We start from the raw sequence: 23,173 nt of genomic DNA on the forward strand, positions 1-23,173 counted from the left end.
TAATTTATATGTTATATTTTGTTTTAAAAGTAAAATGATATTCGGAGATCATTCCTTTCCTATGTTTCTATTTTCTGTTATAAATTACTATCATTTATTAATACTCTATTTCCTACAACCAATGTAATTTACTTTGTAATTCATTGTTATTACCCTCCTTTTATAGCTCAAAACTAATTTTACTAGTGATGTAGAACAATGCAGTATTATATGTAAAATTGTATAATGCACGACATGCTTTTTAAAATGTCAGGTAGCAGGTCTTTAAATACGTAACAAATGTAATGCAATGTGCACTCACAGTTTTTCGTGAAGTCAACTACCATTATCTGCTACCACCGACAATCGATTTGCGTAAAGATAAGTCGATATCAGGATGCATTTTCGCAGAAATTTCCCAATGCTGAATCAAGATCTGTACCCATAACACCTGTGAAACACCGTCAATTGCAGGGATTTGTTTACAGAAGACGTCATACGCCACTACACACGACTCCACCCGACCACACGCGCAGCAGGATTGCCTGATTAGCACGAGCAGCCATCTTGACCATTATGTAGTGACCACCGAAAATTTGTCCCATACTGGCTGTCGAATACGGACTTCTCGCTCATCACAAGCAGTCGCCTTTACTACTAGGCTGCCTCACCACACGACTGCACGTGTGACTTAAAGTTTCATTTAGGCTGATGTTCCAAACAAATGATTTCCAAGGACTACTGCCAGACGATCTCATATTCAGCTCTCGTGGCAGACTGAACTTCCGTCTCTTACAGACGCCATTCATCCAATGGTGCTATTCGGGCATATACTGTCAAACGCAATTATAGTTTCTGCAAAACAAACATGGAAATAAAACTGACAGCTGAAAGCTTGAGTCAAGTGAGGTCGTTTGATAGGATGACCAACTAGCTTCACTCTACAACATTCCATAACCTTATTCTGCTGATGGATATTAGTTTTACGTCTTTTCCTTCATAATGACCCATCATCATTTCCTTTTGACGACCATAACTAACTTGTACATAATTATTTATTCGCATTAAAGTAATATTTTTAGTTATAATGCATAAATGTAGCTGTAACACCAATTTTATAGAAATTTACTTTAGGAGATGGGAAACCACCACTGATAAGATAACTTTCACCTGACAGACCATTCACTACATTTGGAGAGTAAAAGTTGTTTATGGTACCTTTGTCAAATAATTGCATGGATGGACCAACTGTGGTCTGAACAGGTTGTAATTCACACTCTGTTCCCAGAAAAATATCTCGAGAAACACTATGATACATGCTTACACAAACATCAAAAATTAACAAATAAAATGCCGTTTCTTGACAATTGTAACTTCTATTTTATCGAAAAATACAATAAAGTGAGATTCTGTTTTTGGATAAGATCACTTGGCTAACGCCCTCATAAGTGGTATGATGAATGTGGAAATCGTGCATGTATAGCGACAGTACTCACCTCAGGAAAGAGACGGAAGCATCGTCAAATGTGGGAGTGGGGCAGGTAGCTGTGTGCTTTGCAGCTGGAACAGGGGCCCTGCTGCAGTTTTTGTGGCCCATGTGCAGCTGACTGGTGGGGGTGACCTCGTTGTCTCCAGTGGCTGGAGTGCTGTGCAGAGACACAGGGTGTAGTCACACGGAGGACAGAGGGTAGCAATGCTGCTGAGAACTTGTCCAGACACAACTAATAGAACACACACTTTCAACATCAGTAGTGGGTCCTCTGGGACGAAGGACTTACCCCTGTGCTAATCGGTTTAGCCCCCACACTAGTAGCATCGCTTAGCAAACAACAGGCTGAATAAATTAAAGTACAAATAAAAGGTACATGCTAAGGTCAACATTTAGGTTGAACTGATACGACAACTAGTCATCAGCGTAGTTTGAATACATAAAAACAACATTCCCACAGAAATAAAAATGGAAATAATCTTTACATGTACAACTTGTACCATTATCATCAGATTGTATCGGTAGCTGTTAGGGACTTGGCTGTAGGATGCGCAGCTGGTAAATTACAGAAGAGCAGATTCTGAACTGTGCACCAAAAGAAATTTAGAGAAGCAAGGGATACAGATGTGTGATACTGTGCAGCTATTCCCTTAATACGTTTAACTGTCACCAAAATAGGCAAGTAAATATATTTGTTTCACATTGGCCAACGAGCACTCTCAATAAACTAGCGAACAATGAGCAATGAGTAAGATAAAAAAGGCAAACAGAAGCATTCTACACATACACTTATGCGTGATATGTAGTCAGAAGTTGTTATTCGAATGAAAATAGAAATTATGTTTAATTCTTATATTCCATATATATACAGTTCTATCAGACTGTGATAAGAAGATTTCCTGTAGAACGAAGGAAAGAGTTGGATTTAAATTAAGGATACATGGGTTACATAACACAGGAGACAATGCAATGTTGTGTAAATACGCATTAAATCATTATCAGTCATTAAATGTGACTAAAGTAAGCTGTGGTTGCTACAAGTGAGGAGAAGATACAGGTCGATGAGTGGAAACTCTATCAGTGATGGAAGCATACATAGGGTGTTCGGAAATTCTCTTTACAAACTACTAGGACTTGTAGAGGGGGCAGAGAACGTAATATGTTGAACAGGAACTCCGTCTGGAAATGTATTGCATGCATTCTACGACAGTTTGAGTTCACGTGTTTAAATCATTCACTTCTGCTTCAAGAAGTGAATTAGGCATGATGTAATACAGTTATTAGGTAACAGTCCGAAAGTAAACACAGCTAAGCATCCATTTATCAGTTCCACACATCTGTTTGCATTAACACTTAAACATTACCTTCTGCATGTACAGTATGCTAGCTTGATCTTTTGTTTTGGAGTAATGTGAACACGTAATGTTTAAGTGATAATACAAACAAGGAGGCTTAGCTGATAAAGGAATCTTTCGTTGTGTTTCTTTCGAATTGTTATCTAGTAACTGTACTGCATCACACCTAACTCAGCTGCTCAAGCAGAAGTGGATGAGTTAAACATCTGAACTGAAACCGTCGTAGGAGGGAAACGGTTTGTTTCTGGACATGGATTCCAGTACTCACTCCCCTCTACAAATCATATAAGTCTCTAAAGGAAATTTCTGAACCTACTGTACACACACACACACACACACACACACACACACACACACACACACAAAACATCTGCAAAAAGCAAATATGTGTGAACTATTGGGCATTAGGATTTTATGGTGCATTTGTTAAGTGATACAGCATATAGAAAATGATAGTGAGACAAAAGGTCTTATGAATACTCATATTGTGGGAGGTGTATCAGTAATTGCAATGTATAGGCTAGGGAATGTCCTAACACTGTGAAGTTCTTTGGGCAGCATTTAGAAACAGCATAGAGAACCACAAACAAGGTTGCCAGGTTGGTAGACAACTGACAGATGTTCCACCAAGAAGCACATACAGTGTTTTGACTAATAAAACCACCTCTCCTAATGTGCTAGAGAATGGGAATGTCCAAATTACAGCACATATACTTTGGAACAACGGAACACAAGGCGAAAGGAAATGGGAAGCGTTGTGTGGATGTGCGCATTTTGTGGATCTTTCAGGGTTGCGGAGACTGGTCTGTTGTCTCCTGAAGTGGCCGCAGACTGTTTGAGGAGTAAGTACCTACAGCTTCCTGCAGACGTACTTGTGTCACGTCCTGAAACGGATGTCTTCCTCATGATTCGATTCAGCACCGCACCCGTCTTCTTGGATTCTAGCATACATCTTAAGACCTGTATCTAATAACACTCTACTACTTGGGGAGAACAAACAAAGTTTGTTCTGTGAACCGTAGGTATATTTCAGAAATGAACATAGAAAGTGAAGGAGAAACATATAAATCAAACTGCAGTAGTGGTGTGGAAATAGTGATCAGTCTGACCGTCTTCTGTACAGCACCTATTTTTTTCCAAGGTTTAATTTTTATGTCATGACAACATCAGAGATGGAAAGTTTTAAATTCTTTTCTGATCTCTTTGAACTGCGCTGCAGAGTTCCCGGTGTTAACGCCGGACTACACGCTTGTTGATCAACGCCATCCTTCCTTTATGCAGCATATGTCAGTTGTAAGTATCTCATTGTGAACACCAGAAGAGACAGCAGACAACAATATATGTAATATTGAGTAAAGAGATTTTGGTGAATTGCACAGCACACAGAATAAAGCCTGCAGGTCGCTGCCATGGCTGCTGACACTACACATCGTTGTGTCTGGTGTACATCTGTTGTGAGCAGCACATCACTGTGTCCACCCCACTGCTGATACAGCTCCTACCCTCTTCACAGCAATATACCGCTTATTTAGATACTTTACACCAGAACCTATAAGGCAGCACATCTAATGGCCGCAAATAATGATAAAACCATTTATAAATCTACGAATAATTAAGTTCTCCAGTGATTTTTTAAACCTAACCTATCCGGTAATAAACCCAGTTGGATCTAGTACTTCTTTAATTCTAACAGGTGTGAATATTACTGAACTATCAGTTTAACAGGTAACAGCAGAATAATAATAAACACGAATTCTTTACAGACGAATGGAAATGGTAGAAAGCGAGCATGGGGAAGACCAGTTTGGATTCAATAGAAATGTTGCAAGATGTGAGGCAATACTGACCCTACAACTTATAAGATAGATTAACGGTAGGTAAACCTACGTTTGTAACATTAGCGGACATAGAGAAAGCTTTTGAGAATGTTGACTGGAATACTCTTTTTCAAATTTTGAAGGTGGCAGGGGTCAAATAGAGGGAGCGAAAGGCTATTTACAATTAGTACAGAAACCAGATGGCAGCTATAACAATAGACAGGCTTGACAGGAAAGCAGTGTTTGGGAAGGGACTGAGACAGGGCCGTAGCGTATCCCTGATGTTATTCAATCTATATATAGAGCAAGCAGTAAAGGAAAAAAAAAGAAAAATTAAGAGTAGGAATTAAAATCCATTGAGATGAAATAAAGACTCTGAGGTTTGGCGACGACATTGCAATTCTGTCACAGACAGCAAAGGACCTGGAAGAGCAGTTGAAAGAAAAGGACAGTGTCTTGAAAGGAGGATATAAGATGGACATCAACAAAAGCAAAAGGCGGATAATGAAATGTAGTTCAATTAAATCAGGTGATGCTGAGGGAATTAGATCAGGAAATGACAAACTTAAAGTAGTAGATGAGTTTTGCTATTTGGGGAGCAAAGTAGCTAATGATGGTCGAAGTAGAGGGCATATAAAATGTAGACCAGCAGTGGCAAGGAAAGCGTTTCTGAAGAAGAGATATTTGTTAACATCGAGTATAGATTCAAGCGTCAGGAAGCCTTTTCTGAACGTATTTGTATGGAGTGTAGCCATGTATGGAAGTGAAAGATGGGTGATAAATAGTTTAGACAAGAAAAGAATAGAAGCTTTCGAAATGTGGTGCTACAGAAAAATGCTGGAGATTAGATTGGTAGATCACAGAAATAATGAGGATATACTGAATAGAATTGGGGAGAAGAGGAATTTGTAGCACTTGACTGAAGGAAGGGATCCGTTGGTTGGACATATTCTGAGGCATCAAGGGGTCACTGATTTAGTATTGCAGGGCAGCGTGGGGGGTTAAAACTGTGGAGGGAGACCCAGACATGAATATATTAAGCTGGTTCAGAAGGATGTTGGTTGCAGTAGGTACTGGGAGATGAAAAAGCTTGCACAGGATAGAGTAGCATGGAGAGCTCCTTCGAACCAGTCTCTGGACTGAAGACCACAACAACAACATTAAACTAACATGAGAAATCAATGAAAGCATCGCGAGATATCAGAAAATGTATGTCAGTGATGGTGTATTTTGCTGCACAGATACACGTAAAGGAGCTGGAAATACACGCACACACACAGAACTACACAGGACTGGACAACGTAGACATGTAGCTTCTCTTGTATTTACCTGGTTTCCGCTGGTGGCTCAGACAGCAGCTTGAGCACTTCAATCAGATCTTCAGGCTGACAATGTAGCGCATCTGCCCAGCCCTTCGTGGCCATCACGTACATAATATGAGTCTTTATGAAGGCGGCGGCGGCCTTCTTAAGGGTGCTATAGGAGTTCCGAATAGCGAGCACAGCTGTGGCCACCGCAGTCTCAACAGACAGCTGTGCAGCCAACTGCTGCTCGCACTGTGCCTTCAGGCCTGACAAGCCGTACTTATCAGCCGCGACCAGCAGCTGGGGGTCCATTCTGGCCAGCTGCGGGGCCTGCAGGGTATACATGTAGGCCACGAGGTGGCGCAGCAGCGGGCCCCCCACGTCTGGGACAGCGGCCTCCAGCGTGCCGTGGCTGAAAACAGCGGCGAACACGGGACTCCTGGCGGCCAGGACGGCCCTGTGCGCCGCCAGACGGGTGTCGCCCGCCACCAGAGTCACCACGGCGCTGTCTCCAGCGTCCAGCAGGGTGCCCAGGTCCACAGCTGCAGCCTCTTTCACCTCCTGGACCTGTCCTGATGTGGGCGATTCTGAAACACAGCGTCACTGAGTAGACCCTCCCCCTTGCACAGCACCCTCCGTGTGAGAACATGCTTGAGCCACAACTGGATCTGCGTCAACCATCACTTCCTAACACTAAAAGAACCAGATTTCGCCAAACCCCTGGTAGTACCATGTGGGTCATTTTTGACCCGCAGTAGAAAACCACCATTTTGTTCGTGTTTGGGTGGTATTTTAAGCGTCTTCATGTTGACAATACGTCTCTAAAATGAACAGTACGTGGTCAAATATAAATTTTCTCTAAGTAAACATTTTATTTTATTTTAAATGTTACAGAAGAAATTCCACAATCTTTCGTAAATTTGGTAAAGCGATGTTGTAATGTTTTTCTTTATAAAAAGATTGAAACAGAATCAAAACATATTGTTTATGTGAGTATTAATAGTATTTTTCCTTTTATAGAAGAATAAGATAAGCACCAAATATTTGTGAAACATTCTGAAAAGCAGTAGGTGACTAAAATGCTCTGCATTTTTTGTAGTTATTGCAATGAAGGAAATAAAACATAAGAACAAATAACTTCAGCCTATAATTACAGATATTTAAGTATATTTAAGAAAAAGGACGTGACAGAATTGCCTACTCAGCGATTCAGAAAGCCGACAACAGTTTTTGCTCGGCATCTTTTGCACACGTACTTGTTGCACTTGACGTTTTATTTCCCTTTATTGTTTTGTTGTCTGCAGGAAACCTGAATTTGAGAAGACCTTCTAATTCCTTATTGGCCATTGGCAGTATCGAGTGGCTGTAAGGGGAGACTGACTTTTGTCTGCAGTATGTAAGAGGCAGCGAGGTCATCTGCTACTCTGAGGATAAGGTCCCGACCGGAAATCTTCTGAGAGGTACATAACTTAAAAATTGTGCGAGCGTTAATCATGGCGAGGTCAAGTAAAAGACACTTACAGAGCATCGTTGTGTAACAACTCGGAGACTGTAGTATCTAGCGATTTGGTCAAAAACATCGACTCCATCCTTAGTGTCATTATAAAACTTCACTGTTTCTGGAAGTTACTTCTCAGAATTCTCATTCTTCTGACATCCAGCATGCATGTTACTCAGGATACGGATATCTTTTACGTTTTCCCATCGTAATCTGTGAGAAGATGGTCGCCTGACTTGTGAGTGTGTTGCATACAGTGTGTCGTCTCCACTTCAGCGCTCATCTGCCTGTTTAATGGAGGTGAGGAAGCTGTCAGTCGTGACGTTCCATAAGGGCGACGCGACTGACATCTGCTGTAGTGTAAGAGAACTGTTAGCAGTGCTCCAGACAGTAGTGTAGGAGGGGCGTTGGGATTCTGCACTGTATAATATGTTGTCTCGAATGAAAAACAGCCCACAGTTGCACTAAATTTTGTTTCTTTTAAATCTGGACCGTGGTTTCTGCTATAATAATATAGCCTTCTTCAGAACTCATACACACAAATAAATGAATAATCTCTTAGACCAGCAGCTGTGTCAAGACCAATAAAATAGTTTCAAGAGGCATAAGCCTGTTTCGAATATAAATAAAATTACATATGGCAACGTATGTCCTCCGCCACTACCTCTGTTATACTGTCACTGCCACGATGAAAATAATGAAGTGTAATATGTCACATGTTATTTTGTAGTTTTGCAGTGTTACTTCGCGTAGGTCTGCACGTCGCCAGTCCATAGAAAACGGAAAGCCTCGCTGATATAAAGTATCATTCGACAACCGAATAATTTGTATTTAACGTTCTTTTTGGCCCAAAGTATAATGTACCCTAACAGCTCGCGAATAACGTCGAGGCGTGCCCAGATCATATTTAGTGACAGAAAACCGGTATTACTGATATCAAACTGTGCGTTAAATAGGTATGGGTCAAAAATGACCCACATCGTACTACTGGTATAATAGATAAATTTTTCGTACTTCTAGGTGAGTGAGCTAGGGGGGATGAAATTTTGGTAAGTTGTACAATCCCATAAATGATTGAAAGTCACGGGAGCGTTTGGTCGTGCGATGATTATAGAGGCGGGTAACGTGGGTCAAAAATGACCCACATAGTACTCCTAGTAGGAATATTGCTCTTCACAAGTCAGCACAACAATACGACATTCTTCCTGTGTCAAAATAATGAGTCACGTGAATACCCACATATCCTTAACGACACCATTTGATCCAGCACATCTTAGATTCCACCTTAAATGAGGTGGACAAAGTCATGACGAAACTGTATTACTAATGGTTTGTGACAAAACGACGACAAATCAGCGTCCGAGTACCTGTCGTGGATGGCCACGTACTCTGACACCTTGTTGCTTATTTAGGAAATAAAATCGCTGGAGGTGTAACGAGCGAGGAAAAAGTAAGAATCAGAACAAAACCTGGAAAAAAGATGTTAGCCTCTAAAACTGACTGGTAACACACCAGAAAAATGCTTCCAAAAGCGTGTTTGTAGTGTTGCATCTTGTAAATGTGAGACCTGGACTCTGTGATATACGGAACTGAAAAACGGAATACTTTTGAAATGTGCTGTTAAAGGCACACCGTGAAAAGTCAAAGGGACTAATAAGATAACAAACAACGAAATCAACAAAATAATGCTGGCTAGAAGGGGTTTGTTGATTATCTGTTTAGGTGCAATGGACATATATATATCATCAGAAAAATACCAGAGGAAGTCCACGGTTGAAGTTCGAGAATCAAACTACGAGAGATGCCTGCTGCCACATCCACACAGAGGTAGCAAAATCATGGGATAGCGGTATGCACTTTCACCTATGGCGGTAGTCCGGCATACAAAAGGTATGAAGCGGCAGTTTATTGGCCGAGCTGTCGATTGTATTCAGGTGATTCACATGAAAAGGTTTCCAGCTTGATTATAGCCACACGACGGGGATTAATAAACTTTGAACGCTGATTAGAAGGAGGTGGTAGACAAATGGGACATTACATTTCGGAAATCGTCAGACAATTCAATATTTGGAGATCCACGGCGTCAAGAGTATGCCGAGAGTACCTCTCACCACAAACAAGACAGTGGCCGACGGCGTTCATTTAGGGGCCGAGAGCAGCGGCGTTTGTCAGTTCTAAGAGGCAAGGAACACTACGCGAAACAACCGCAAAAATCAATGTGAGACATACGATAAACGCATCTCTTAGGACAGTGCAGCGAACTTACGTTAATGGGCTATGACAGCAGGTGACCAACGTGAGTGCATTTGCATAACAGCACGACTTTCCCTGTAGCCCCTCTCCTGTGCCCGTGATAACATTGGTTGGACCCTAGACGACTGGAAGACGGTGGTCTGATTGGATCACGAAGTCCAGGCCCAAGCTGTCAACAAGACACAGTGCAAGCTGGTGCTAGCTTCATACTGGTGTGGACTGTGTTTGCATGGAGGGGACTGGGTCCTCTGGTCCAATTGAGCCGATCATTGACTGGAAATAGTAATGTTTGGCTGCGTGGAGACAATACACGATTGGGCTGTAACTATGAGATAAGTATTTGATCGCTAAGTATCAAAAAATTTGATTACCACATGAAGCTACAACAATTCCAAAACTTTTCTGTGCCTAATGCAATTTATATATTTCCCCTCACTTTGCAAATTTGCCAATATCGTACATTCAACTTTATTTAGTATACTCTGCCAAAGAGGACGGTGTCTTCCGTAAGTACCGTCTGTATTTCGCTATGACAAGTCTGGTAAAGGTAGTAATCAAAATGTTACAGCCCTGGAAAACTCCAAGTTTCTGGTGTAGAAGTAATGCTCTTCAATATTTCAACATCCAGGCGTGCAGTACTTACTATGTAGCTACTCCAATTCATGGTCAAAATTTTGTTCACATGATGATGAACAAGGCAAGAGATATGAAACATCGCCAGGACCAAGGCTTGGTGGAACAGGTGGGTGATTATCTGTGGATGTCAGGAGATTGCATTAAGGCCCGCTTAATGACTTAGACCCTACTGAAGTTGACAAACAAGATGACAAGTACATGGGTAACTTTCGTGCAGTTATAAAGCATGTTTCAGAGGACAGGCCTATGACTGTGCTGCATCTATGTGGGGGAATTCCTGTGGGGTTTATGCATTCATGCAACAGAACTACCCTTTAGCTGTTTATTCTCACTGTGGAGCTCATAATTTCTGCAAAATCCATCTGTTTTTCGTTATTGAGTATCCCAGTTGAAGCAAAAAATTTTCTTAGTTTCATTATTGTCCGTTCGAAAGGCAAATTAACTGTTTGTCACAATTTATAATTACAATCTGACTATACCTCCCCTGCGTTTCCGAACAAAATTCAACTCTGTGGATTTGGCTCCACCTAAATCCCTGGAGCCGGAACTAAACATTGAAATGACCAACACTCGGTGAGAGCTATCAGAAGCCTACTTCTCGCCGCTACATTGTCGTCATCGATGGCGTATAGACAATAGCATGAATCAGCCAACTCTCGTCGATGGGAACTGTCCACAGTGATCCCTGGGTTTCCTTAAATAGTTATTCTCCAGGAAGAACCGTGCTGTCCCGTTCTAACTCGTGACCGGATACGGGCACGGTCTTGCGATAAGGCCACCGACCTCTTACTTTTGCCTGTCGAGATATCTATTGGTCTGTAGTTCTTAGTGCGCCTTCTGAAAATCTTGCGTGGCAGCTATGGACTGTATGAGCGTTGCATTCTGTGACATACATGGTTCAACCGTAATTCATGTTGTCGCTGCCCGCCCTTCTCCCCCAAAAGTGCATCTAGGCCACAGCAGGCCCTGGAGGCCTGGACCGTGTTGGAGCATTCACCATTCTGGGGAAGGGGGGGGGGGGGGGCTGGATCCACTTCTATTCATATGGGATGAGAGCGTGACGAATTGTGGCTGCCCACAGGAGGTCTTGGGTGGGGGAAATGGTAGATGGCGCAAAGAGAGTCGCATTAAAGGCGTCTGGAGTGCAAGAAGGAGTTATGGCACCCATTAGTGGTTTGGATCCATGATGGGCCCATACTTCATGGATATGCCAGCAGCGACAGCCTCTTCACAGCAACTGAAATTCAAACATTGCCTGCCCAATCAAATGGAGAATAAAGGGAGGGTGTCTACAGCTGCACTGGATCCTGCAAAGAAAACCTACACCATCCATTGATCCAAGAAGGTATGGGGCTGTTCTGATTCTAGGGAAAATGGTAATTTATGAGGTTGGCCATGTGGACTGATGAAACTAAATTGAACAGCAAGAATCAGAATTCTGCTGATGATAATTGGGGCCATTGTCAGTGACCAAGGCTTGTGGGACACCTTTAAGGGCGAACAACCATGCAACAATTTGGATCGTCTTCACTGAGGTTGTGAATGGCATGAAAAACACAAAGGAGAACCCACTGCTCACGTTCAAATTCAGACGCCACACAGATCCAAGGAATGGGCCAGCAAAGTCCAAATGAAGACAGGACCAATGAGTCACCATAGGATGCGATGGAAAATACTGACAGGGGGGCACAGCTTGCTTGTTTTGACATGTGAGGCACTCTTTCACCATTCTCGCATTGTCTCCATACCCTTCCAGTGGATGTATTGCTAGGAGAGTAAAAATGACTTCCCAATTCCATAGGGTTCTGGGAATGAGGACCTGAGCGTGGCCCATTGCGACCTTTATCAGCGCAATGTGATGCAAGGATAAAGACTTTTGCTGCGTGCTACAGAAGGCTTGGAGGTCTGGGTACATGAGAGATTACTTTGTCTGCAGGCCATCTTTCTGTTGTATAATGCAAAACCTCCTGGAGGACATGGCCTGTCACTGTGTGTTATCCCACAAGGCGTGCATCAATTGGAAGATAGGTCTTTGGTGATGGCAGTCTCACTCTCCTCATGAAAACAGACTTCTGGACCCTCATGAAATTCTGGGTTCTGGCTGACATGAAATCGCGATAGGATATTGGCATTGGCGGCATTACGGTGATACTGGATACCATAGGCATATCCTGAGAGAAACAGAGCCCACAGTGGAAAGTTGCTGAATACTTGAAGAGTCTCATTAGAGGCTTATGATCTGTCATGAGTGTGAAGCGGCGGCTATAGATGTAGGCATGGAAGCGTTTGCTGCCAAAGATGATGACCAAAGCCCCCTTTTCTATGTGGTTCCTCTGTCCTGCTGTAAGTGTCTTGGATACAAATGCTGTGGGTCGTTCCATGCCATTCTCAATATGGGACAAAAGTGTGGCAGTCAGCATCAGCCACTAATACCAATGGTTTCGTTGGATTGTATACCATGAGACAAGTCGGTCGAAGAGGGCCTTCTTCAGGTTTTGGAACACCTTATTACATTAGGATGGCCACTTCCAGGGAACTCTGTTACAGAGTGAGTGGTGCCAGAATCGCTGAAGCATGAGGCATGAATGGTCTATAGCAGTTTGGCTGACTTAGACTTCGGCTGGAATGCATCTATCGAGGCCAGTAATTTTTGGATGGCAGGCACACAATGTGGTGTAAGCCATATGCCTGATGTCCTGAAGATGTGTCCTAAATATTCGACCTGGTGGATGGAAAAAGAACATTGGCCAAGATAACAACGAAGGTAAGCTTCTGTGAATGGGGAGAAGACCAACATCAGCTGTATACTTTCCAACAACCAGAAAATTGTCAAGGTAGCTCACGGTCCCTGAGACGTCCTTTAAGTGTTGCTCATCCCCGCCCCCCTGTAAACCATGGACCTTGTTGTTGGTAGGGAGGCTTGTGGGCCTCAGCAATACAGATGGCCATACCATACGTGCAAACACAATGGAGGGGTATCTGTTGAGAGGCCAGACAAATGTGTAGTTCCTGAAGAGGGGCAGCAGCCTTTTCAGTACTTGCAGGGGCAACAGTCTGGATGACTGACTGATCTGGCCTTGTAACACTAACCAAAACGGCCTTGCTGTGCTGGTACCGTGAACAGCTGAAAGCAATGGGAAACTAGAGCTGTAATTTTGCCCGAGGGCATGCAGCTTTACTGTATGGTTAACTGATGATGGCGTCCTCTTGGGTAAAATATTCCAGAGGTAAAATAGTCCCCCATTCAGATCTCCGAGCAGGGACTACTCAAGAGGACGTCGTTATCAGAAGAAAGAAAATTGGCGTTCTACAGATCGGAGTGCGGAATGTCAGATCCCTTAATAGGGCAGGCTGATTAGAGAATTTAAACAGGGAAATGGATAGGTTAAAGTTAGATATAGTGGGAATTAGTGAAGTTCGGTGGCAGGAGGATCAAGACTTTTGGTCAGGTGAATTCAGGGTTATAAATACAAAATCAAAGAGGGGTAATGCAGGAGTTGGTTTAATAATGAATAAAAAAAATAGGAGTGCAGGTAAGCTACTACAAACAGCGTAGTGAAAGCATTATTGTGGCCAAGATAGACATGCAGCCCATGCCTACTACAGTAGTACAAGTTTATATGCCAACTAGCTCCGCAGATGATGAAGAAATTGATGAAATGTATGATGAGATAAAAGAAATTATTGAGGTAGTGAAGGGAGACTAAAATTTAATAGTCACAGGTGAATGGTATTCGAGAATAGGAAAAGGGAGAGAAGGTAACATAGAAGGTGAATGTGAATTGGGGATTGGAAATGAAAGAGGAAGCTGTCTGGTAGAATTTTGCACAGTGCATAACTTAATCATAGCTAACACTTGGTTCAAGAATCATAAAAGAAGGTTAGAAACATGGAATAATCCTGGAGGTGCTAGGAGGTATCAGATAGGTTATATAATGGCAAGGCAGAGATTTAGGAACCAGGTTTTAAATTGTAATACATTTCCAGGGGAGGATATGGACTGACCACAATCTATACGTTATAAACTGTAGATTGAAACTGAAGAAACTGCAAAAAGGAGGGAATTTAAGGAGATGGGACCTGGATAAACCGACTAAACCAGAGTTTGTACAGAGCTTCAGGGACGGCATAAGGGAATAATTGACGGGAATGGGGGAAAGAAATACAGTAGAAGAAGAATGGGCAGCTCTGAGGGACGAAGTAGTGAAGCCAGCAGAGAATCAAGTAGTTAAAAAGACGAGGGCTAGTAGAAATCCTTGGGCAACAGAAGACATATTCAATTTAATAGATGAAAGGAGAAAATATAAAAATGCAGTAAATGCAGCAGTCAAAAAGGAATACAAACGTCTCAAAAATGAGATCGACAGGAAGCGCAAAATGGCTAAGCAGGGATGGCTAGAGGACAAACGTAAGGATGTAGAGGCTTATCTCACTAGGGGTAAGACAGATACTGCCTACAGGAAAATTAAAGAGACCTTTGGAGAAAAGAGAGCCACTTGTATGAATATCAAGAGCTCAGATGGAAATCCAGTTCTAGGCAGAGAAGGGAAAGCAGAAAGGTGGAAGGAGTATATAGAGGGTCTATATAAGGGCGATGTACTTGAGGACAATATTATGGAAATGGAAGAGGATGTAGATGAGGATGAAATGAGAGGCACGATACTGCGTGAAAAGTTTGACAGAGCACTGAAAGACCTGGGGTCGAAACAAGGCCCCAGGAGTAGACAACATTCCATTAGAACTACTGACGGCCTTGGGAGAGCCAGTCCTTACAAAACTCTACCATCTGGTGAGCAAGATGTATGAGACAGGCTAAATACCCTCAGACTTCAAGAAGAATATAATAATTCCAATCCCAAAGAAAGCACTTGTTGCCAGATGTGAAAATTACCGAACTATCAGTTTAATAAGTCACAGCTGCAAAATACTAACACGAATTCTTTACAGGCGAATGGGAAAACTGGTAGAAGCCGATCTCGGGGAAGATCAGTTGGGATTCCATAGAAATGTTAGAACATGTGAGGCAATACTGACCTTATGACTTATCTTAGAAGAAAGGCAAACCTACGTTTCTAGCATTTGTGGACTTAGAGAAAGCTTTTGACAATGTTAACTGGAATACTCTGTATCAAATTCTAAAGGTGGCAGGGGTAAAATACAGGGAGCGAAAGGCTGTACAATTTGTACAGGAACCAGAAGGCTGTTATAAGAGTCGAGGGGCACAAAAGGGAAGCAGTTGTTGGGAAGGGAGTGAGACATGTTTGTAGCCTCTTCGTGATGTTATTAAATCTGTATATTGAGCAAGCAGTAAAGGAAACAAAAGAAAAATTCGGAGTAGGTATTAAAATCCATGGAGAAGAAATAAAAACTTCGAGGTTCGCCGATGACGTTGTAATTCTGTCAGAGACAGCAAAGGATTTGGAAGAGCAGTTGAACGGAATGGACAGTGTCTTGAAAGGAGGATATAAGATGAACATCAACAAAAGCAAATCGAGGATAATTGAATTTAGTCGAATTCAGTCGGGTGATGCTGAGGGAATTAGAATAGGAAATGAGACGCTTAAAGTAGTAAAGGAGTTTTACTATTTGGGGAGAAAAATAACTGATGATGGTCGAAGTAGAGAGGATATAAAATGTAGACTGGCAATGGCAAGGAAAGCGTTTGTGAAGAAGAGAAATTTGTTAACATCGAGAATTGATATAAGTGTCAGGAAGTCGTTTCTGAAAGTATTTGTATGGAGTGTGGCCATGTATGGAATTGAAACATGGACGATAAATAGTTTGGACAAGAAGAGAATAGAAGTTTTCGAAATGTAGTGCTACAGAAGAATGCTGAACATGGGAAGATCACATAACTAATGAGAAAGTATTGAACAGAATTGGGGAGAAGACGAGTTTGTGGCACAACTTGACAAGAAGAAAGGACTGGTTGGTAGGACATGTTCTGTGGCATCAGGAGATCACAAATTTAGCATTGGAGGGCAGTGTGGCGGGTAAAAATCGTAGAGGGAGACCAAGAGATGAATACACGAAGCAGATTCAGAAGGATGGAGGTTGCAGTAAGTACTGGGAGATGAAGAAGCTTGCACAGGGTAGAGTAGCATGGAGAGATGCATCAAACCAGTCTCAGGACTGAAGACCACAATAACAACATAGTACCTCCAAAAAAATGATGTAACTTCGGCGATGTCAAACGGAAGCTATGTGTATTGGAGCAATCCAAAAGGAGTGGCTATGATGGTTATGATTACAGTCTCCTGGGAGCCGTTACGCAGTGCGAGGTGGAGATAAGCATCATGAAGGTAATTTTTGGCAAATAAGCATAATGAAGGTCATTTTTGGCAAATACCATAGACCCCGCGAGATGTAAACAGTGTCCTGAAGCATGGGAGTGGTATACCTGACGACTACAGACTGGGCATTCACAGTGTCCTGGAAGTCACCACAAATGCAGCCAGCGCCTGATGGTTTCTCCACAGTGAAATTGGAAGGGCCCATTGGCTGTGTGTTACTGGGATGAAGATGCCCTCATCCTGAAGATGTTGCAAGTCCTGTTGATGCTTATCCTGGTATGCAAACTCGACGCTACAGACCTTAAATAATTTTGGAGCTGCAGTAGGTGTAAGGTATATATGGAATCCCAGGATGCTCACTGGCAGAACACTGGTCCTAATTTAACCAAGATGTAGGTGGTGTAGGAAGAGGCCCAGGGCTTGGACTGCATCAGAGGTGGCGCAGAACTCAAGCCCCAAGGCATGGAATAAGTCTATGCTGGATAGGTTTGAGATATAAGGGGCCACAACCTTCAGAATCCAAGCTGGAGCTACTGAGGCGCCACAGTAGCGTTTGCTATAGAAAAGGCCTCTAACAGATATGTCCTGTAACAGAAATGGTGTTGTTACTATAACTACATAACTTTGTTGTGAAGCGGTGCCTGGAGGAGACTTAATGGCTTGTGTAGCCCAGTCGATTACTGTAGCTAATGACTCAGTGTCAGTCTGGAATCTGACTGGCTTGCGTTACAACTTAGCTTGTATAGAAAGCAACTGAGTAGACTGCAAGAGTATAGCCTGTACCAGTGTCGCTTCTGTAAAATATGGCTGGGAAGAATATTCCTTGGTGTCGCCCAGTCACCAGTCCACAGACATAGAAGTGGAGGTGTGGCAAATTTCAGCTTTGTGGGCACACTAACACCTAGTAACACAATTCACCTTGTGGAAATGGCATTGAGGACTTTTCCAGACTTGGGCTACAACCAATGTTGCATAGCTTCCAATTTGGGTTATGTGGCAAATACCAGAGTTGGGTCTTCGATAAAAGCTGCTGCTGTGGCAGCCTGCTCAGAAGCTCGAATGATAGGAAGTCATGAGATGAGCAATGGATCTTTGAGGTTCAGAAGATTCTATTGGAGGTTTTCATCAGGAATATCAGCTAAAATCTTGTCACAGATGAGAGCTGGTGCACAAGGGATGCATTGTGGTACATGGGGACCAGCATTCCTGGGAGAGACCCCGGACCCTAGCTATTGATTTAGGAATGTAGATTCTGACAGCTAAAGAACTTGCATTGATCCGCAGCAATGTGTATCTGAGCATTGAAGTTTTATACAGCTTTCATGCGTTCATGGGTGGACTATGGGTGCATGGTTTATGCATTGGCGAGGCCTTTCGATTTGAATTGACACTGTCCACCTTGAGGGACTCCAGTTGGCCACAGGTCGCTATAGGGCCAGTCCCATACCCAGCCTATGTGCTGAGGCTGGGGGGTCACCAGCAGCTCCACCTAGTGCATCAGGCATGCAAGTTCCTCACAGCTCCAACTTCACCCACACTCTATAATGTTGCTCATCCCCCTTATTTCGAACCGTTGAAGAGCCACAACGCCATTTGCGATCCACGTGCACCATGTGCTGGAGTCCCTCAGTGTGGAGCCAGTACTGCCCCAAACCCAGCGTTTTAACTGCCTTGGTTACTGGAGAGACCCAGAGTGATTTTAGATTTGGGGCGCTACAAGAGAGATTACACACCTGCTTCCGCTTTTAATGACATATTTTCTGACATTTTACCTGGGCACCACAACAATATAGCTGTTTTTATGCATGTATCGCTACAGGGGGATCCTGTTGGTTGCTCTGTTTTTTTTGACAGATCTTGCCCTCAAGATCATACTGCGTTAAGCGTTTACCGTCTTTTATGCAGAATTTTATGCGATCTTGCGGTCATGGAGTAGGTGAGACGTTCTTCCAGTGATAAATTTCTTGTCTCATCCAATTTTCTAAGTTCCCTTCACTCTGTGAAACTTTTGTACTCAACAGGAAAGCTAGTCCCTCCTTCATCTACAACGACTGGGGATTTAGGTGTCCTTTCGCTGGGTACCAGGACACATCGGAATTGTGAGGAACGAAAGGACAGATCTGGCAGCCAAGAGGATTGTCTCGATTCTCAAGTATTACAGTGTGCCATCCTCCTGTATGCTATCACCTCGATGTTGAGCTTAAGAGTCTTGCATCTGTGGGAGGGTGAGTGGCTGGAGGAGACTTTGGTCCACAAAGAAAGCTCTGTTCTGGAGAACAGATGTAGCGTAGGTGCATAGGAAACACGACAGAACCCAGACGACAAGTGCTGCATTCCACTTGGTAATGTATGCAAGAGTTAAGAAGAATCAGGATACTTGTATAGAATTCTTCGACCTAGGAAAAGCGTTCTACAGCGTGATATGACTAGAAATACGCGGAAATTTGGGTATACAATAATATGTATAGGAACACAAAAGAAGCTATAAGAACGGAAGACTATGAGAAAAGAGATGTGCTTAATGAGGGTGTAAGGTAGTGAAACGGTGTTTCTCCCCCACTGTCTAATCTGTACATTTAGGAAACCGTAATGAAAATAAAAGACAAATGTAGGAGTTGGATTAACAGTCATGGTTATAAAGTGCCATGGGGAAGATTCGCTTAAAACATTACTGTCAGTGAAGACCAGGAAGAATTATAAGGTCTGTTGTATGGAATGGGGAGTCAAATGAATGCAAATATGTACTTAGTGTGAACAAATGAAAGATTAAAATAATGAAGAATACCAGAAATGAGATTAGCGTTAAATTTAACGTCAAAGTCTGGGATCACAAAATAGATGAAGGAATTTTGCTTCCTTGAAAGCAAAATTACAGATGAAGGACAAAGTAAGGCGGATTTAAGAGGCAGACATACAGAGGGAAAGATGGCTTTCCTCCGTCGAAGGTGTCTACTACAACCAAACATAAGGAAAATATTTCTAAGATATTACGTCCTGGTATGAATTTTCAACATGGAACGTGATATAACCCGTTCTACTCTGAAGGTAAGAGGTTGGTACAGGGAGGAAGTCGCGACAGTGCATCAGACTAGGCAGAAGGTAAATGACACAAACTGACCAGGTACATGTACATGAGATGCTCAAATGTCACTGACATTAGACTTGCAGTGTATTCCTACAACAACTAACTCCCAATATTTTACATGAAAGTTATGGGTCACCTGTCTGTAACCACTGGGTAACTCAACCAAACCATCCTTTCTTCAGAAATAAGCATCACATGATGTGGCAGTACATCATGTAAACAGCTGAAAACCTACTCTGGGGAACTAGATGGAATACATAGATTTCACTCATGTTTTAATGCAACACTTCACCACAGTATTTGTCTTATCAAAATGAAATACACCATCATATGAACTCATTAGAAAAAGGTGCCCTGCACAAAATTCCAGGGAACTCTAATTGGATGTTACAAATGTGGAGAACCTCAAATTATTAAAATAATTAATTCATACAATCAAATGTATTGAATGCTGTGCAATTAGGAATAAAAATAATTTGGCTTTCAGAGGAATATTCCTATCTTTGTATTTGTGTATACCTTAGAGCGTTGACACAGAAATTGTTTTTCTGTAAATACCTTGTGTGATTTGACTAAAGCCTTTGTGCTGTTCAACCTGCTATTAGCAATTATAAAATCAGTAACTCATCAGTTAACCGGCTAAAACCTTGTCTCATCACAGGAAGTTTCTGTGGCATCAGGACAAGGAGTTACATTTTTGTATAGCCTAGCGTCCCCTTATGCTTCGAATTTCTGGTAACAATCTGCACACAGCAGGCGTTAATTAGGTGTGAAATTAAATTAATGCTTACAGACGACACCAACGTGGTTACTTAAAATTTATGATCTACAGACATCAATTACGTCCCATTCTTGAATGACATTTTGTTTACCATGTGGTTCCTTTGAGACAGTGTACATGTCAACTACATACTGCTACGAAAATGTAGACCAACTTGTAGTTACTTTCTGTAACGTAGTGTTACAGAAAGTAAATAGCAATAATTTGATGGACATTCACTCAGATGACAATCGTAATAGGGAACATTACATATCTCACACTGTGAAGAGGTAACTCGACGGGTTTTGGTTTATTATTGATTTAGTAATGTTACTAACAAGAGAATCATAATGCTACTGCTATAGTTGTAGCATGTGCCACGTAACTGGTTCTTACAGGCATACCTGCCTTCCTAAAATAACCATTATTTCCAAGAAAATAGAAACTAGTATGTTGTTCAAAATAAATTGAAGGAGTAAGTGCTACAAGTCATCTATATAGATGGGAATACTTAACACTCCTTTAAAATTTACTGTTTGTGCCCATGTGAAGGTTCTATGGAACTCTGTTTTACATGAAAGCAAATGTTCAGCTGAACCACAATGATGACATCCACTATTAATTTAAAAATTCTGCCACTGATGAAGGGACACGTTGGAAGCAAACGTACCATAATTTTGAACCCATACCTCAATGAATTTAAACAGATAAGAAACAGGGATATAACGTAGTCAGCACAAGCATTACAGTTTCTGATGGGTACCTCCTGAGATGATTACCATTATCAGATTCGTGTTTTTAATTGGTTACATAAATGTTGTGAACGTGAGAAGGTTTTTCTGTAGTCAATGTAAATTTATGCAAGGCGGTGTACAATGTACTGCCGTAATCCTGGAAGACATGTCAAATACCTGTATACCACGACTACTTATGTGAAATGATGCTGTTTAGCTTCGTCTATTCATGTGTTATATTGATCTAGATGGGACCACTAAACCTTTATGAAAATAATTCAGAAAAAGGCTATGATTACCACTCTCAAGGCCTACCAACACGTATGTAACACATATGTAAACTGTATTCCAACTCATACCGACTATAAAAGCAAAAGTAATAATATAGAAACTCAGTGAAGTTAGAGATTTTACACATAATAATCAAATCAGTTATTAAATCATCAAATAAGCCTAGCAATGGGATAAGTTTGTACTGCATGAATTTCTTGAACCATGAAAAGTTTCTGGAAGTAATGGAAAATAATGACACTTACCCTGATTGTCAGTTCCAAAGTGGTAGACTGTGAGTACAGGATCGAATCCTGAAACACAAATATATGAAATACGTAATGAACATATTGAATATGTTTTTCATTACCTACTAAAACTGGTTGTTCATTATCATATACAGACTTACGTCAATTTACACAAGTAAAATCTTTACCTGCACTGGGATGAGAGTCGCTATAGTCGGCAGCTGTGAGTACTGCGACAAAAATAAAGATGAACCAACTAACGCTTCTGCAGAACATGACGTAAGGACAATGCTGTCAGGCCAAATAAACAACTGCTGGAGAATCTGTAAATTTATGAGTAAATACATCTCCACAGTACATTTACTTTCAACAAACTGGATTGAAAATCTAAATTAATATAATAACCTAATTTGGATTACGATGGTTAATGGGGAGACCACACTAGGAGGTTCGAAAAATCCAGTTTTTATAATATAAATCGTTAAGCTACCTATCCAAGAATACTCTGTCAAAATTTCAAAGCAAAATTCGCATTCGTACAGAAGGAAATTCTTCCGATATAAGATTTATCAGGCGATGAATTACTGGAGAAATGTGTAGATGGCCACACACAAAATGCTAATGAAACTTTCAATTCCAGTATTTGGTGATTAGCTCCCAAACACTTGCACTCCGGATTAAAAGTGGTTGATTTGGGGTCGTATTTAGCAGCTGGCTTATTCAATGAAGGAAATTCATCCCTTCTGATGGCCATGAACGAGGCAGGAATTGTAGGAGACACGTAAAGCTTCAGTTATGCCGAATAAATGGGTAACCAAGGCGTATGCCGGCAGAATCGACGTAGTTCATTGAATCGAAGGAAAGTCGGAAAGCTAGGAAAGCACTGCAGCAAGCGCAAAATGAAGCCTGTGAGGAAGAAGAATGATTACGATATGGCGCTGGAATCGCAGATCAATTGGTAAGCATTTTACACTATTGTTGACTTCCATGAATTTCCAGTTTCCAAGAATTGATTTCTCAAACGCGTTCATCTCTAAATGACTTTGTTCACATTTGCGTGCAGTCTAACTCAAAAAGTATTCAATCGATCATTATTAAATGAGATAGTATGATTGTGTATAAAACTACTAATTATATGAACCAACTTATGAGGAGATGTCATGATTTCACGGGTATTTTTCTTCGCCTAAATGGAGAAAAAAACGTGAAAATCACAGTAAATTGTTCCAACGCCTGCACAGTTTTTAATTTTCATTATTTTCACCTGCATTGAGGCTCATATTCTTAGAAAATAAGTTAGTAATGTAAAATCAAATCCTATCTGATTTAAGATAAAAATCGGAATGGCTACACTGCACGTAATTGGAGAACTATACTCACAATCTTCAGCAGATATCACAGAGCAACTTTGTTATTTTGGCTGAAATTAATCAAAAAATTCACAAAAACTCA

The 23,173-nt window shown here is 41.6% G+C and overlaps 1 protein-coding gene across 3 annotated transcripts in view; it reads right to left on the reverse strand.

Moving 5' to 3' along the window:
- Positions 1-23,173, reverse strand: part of LOC126232151 (ankyrin repeat domain-containing protein 65-like) — a 54,359-nt gene that overhangs the window by 17,215 nt on the left and 13,971 nt on the right. For 2 of the 3 annotated variants that reach the window (XM_049942456.1, XM_049942455.1), the window contains exons 2-5: positions 21,910-22,044; positions 21,740-21,787; positions 5,970-6,531; positions 1,476-1,625 (exon numbers count right to left, since the gene is read on the reverse strand). In XM_049942456.1, coding sequence (XP_049798413.1) covers positions 1,476-1,625; positions 5,970-6,531; positions 21,740-21,787; positions 21,910-21,997 — 848 coding nt within the window. In that variant the 5' untranslated portion in view covers positions 21,998-22,044. The remainder of the gene's footprint in view (positions 1-1,475; positions 1,626-5,969; positions 6,532-21,739; positions 21,788-21,909; positions 22,045-23,173) is intronic. The other variant, XM_049942457.1, reaches the window with a different exon arrangement.

The sequence above is a fragment of the Schistocerca nitens genome, unplaced genomic scaffold (genome assembly GCF_023898315.1).
Source record: "Schistocerca nitens isolate TAMUIC-IGC-003100 unplaced genomic scaffold, iqSchNite1.1 HiC_scaffold_460, whole genome shotgun sequence".
NCBI classification, from domain to species: Eukaryota; Metazoa; Arthropoda; class Insecta; order Orthoptera; family Acrididae; genus Schistocerca; species Schistocerca nitens.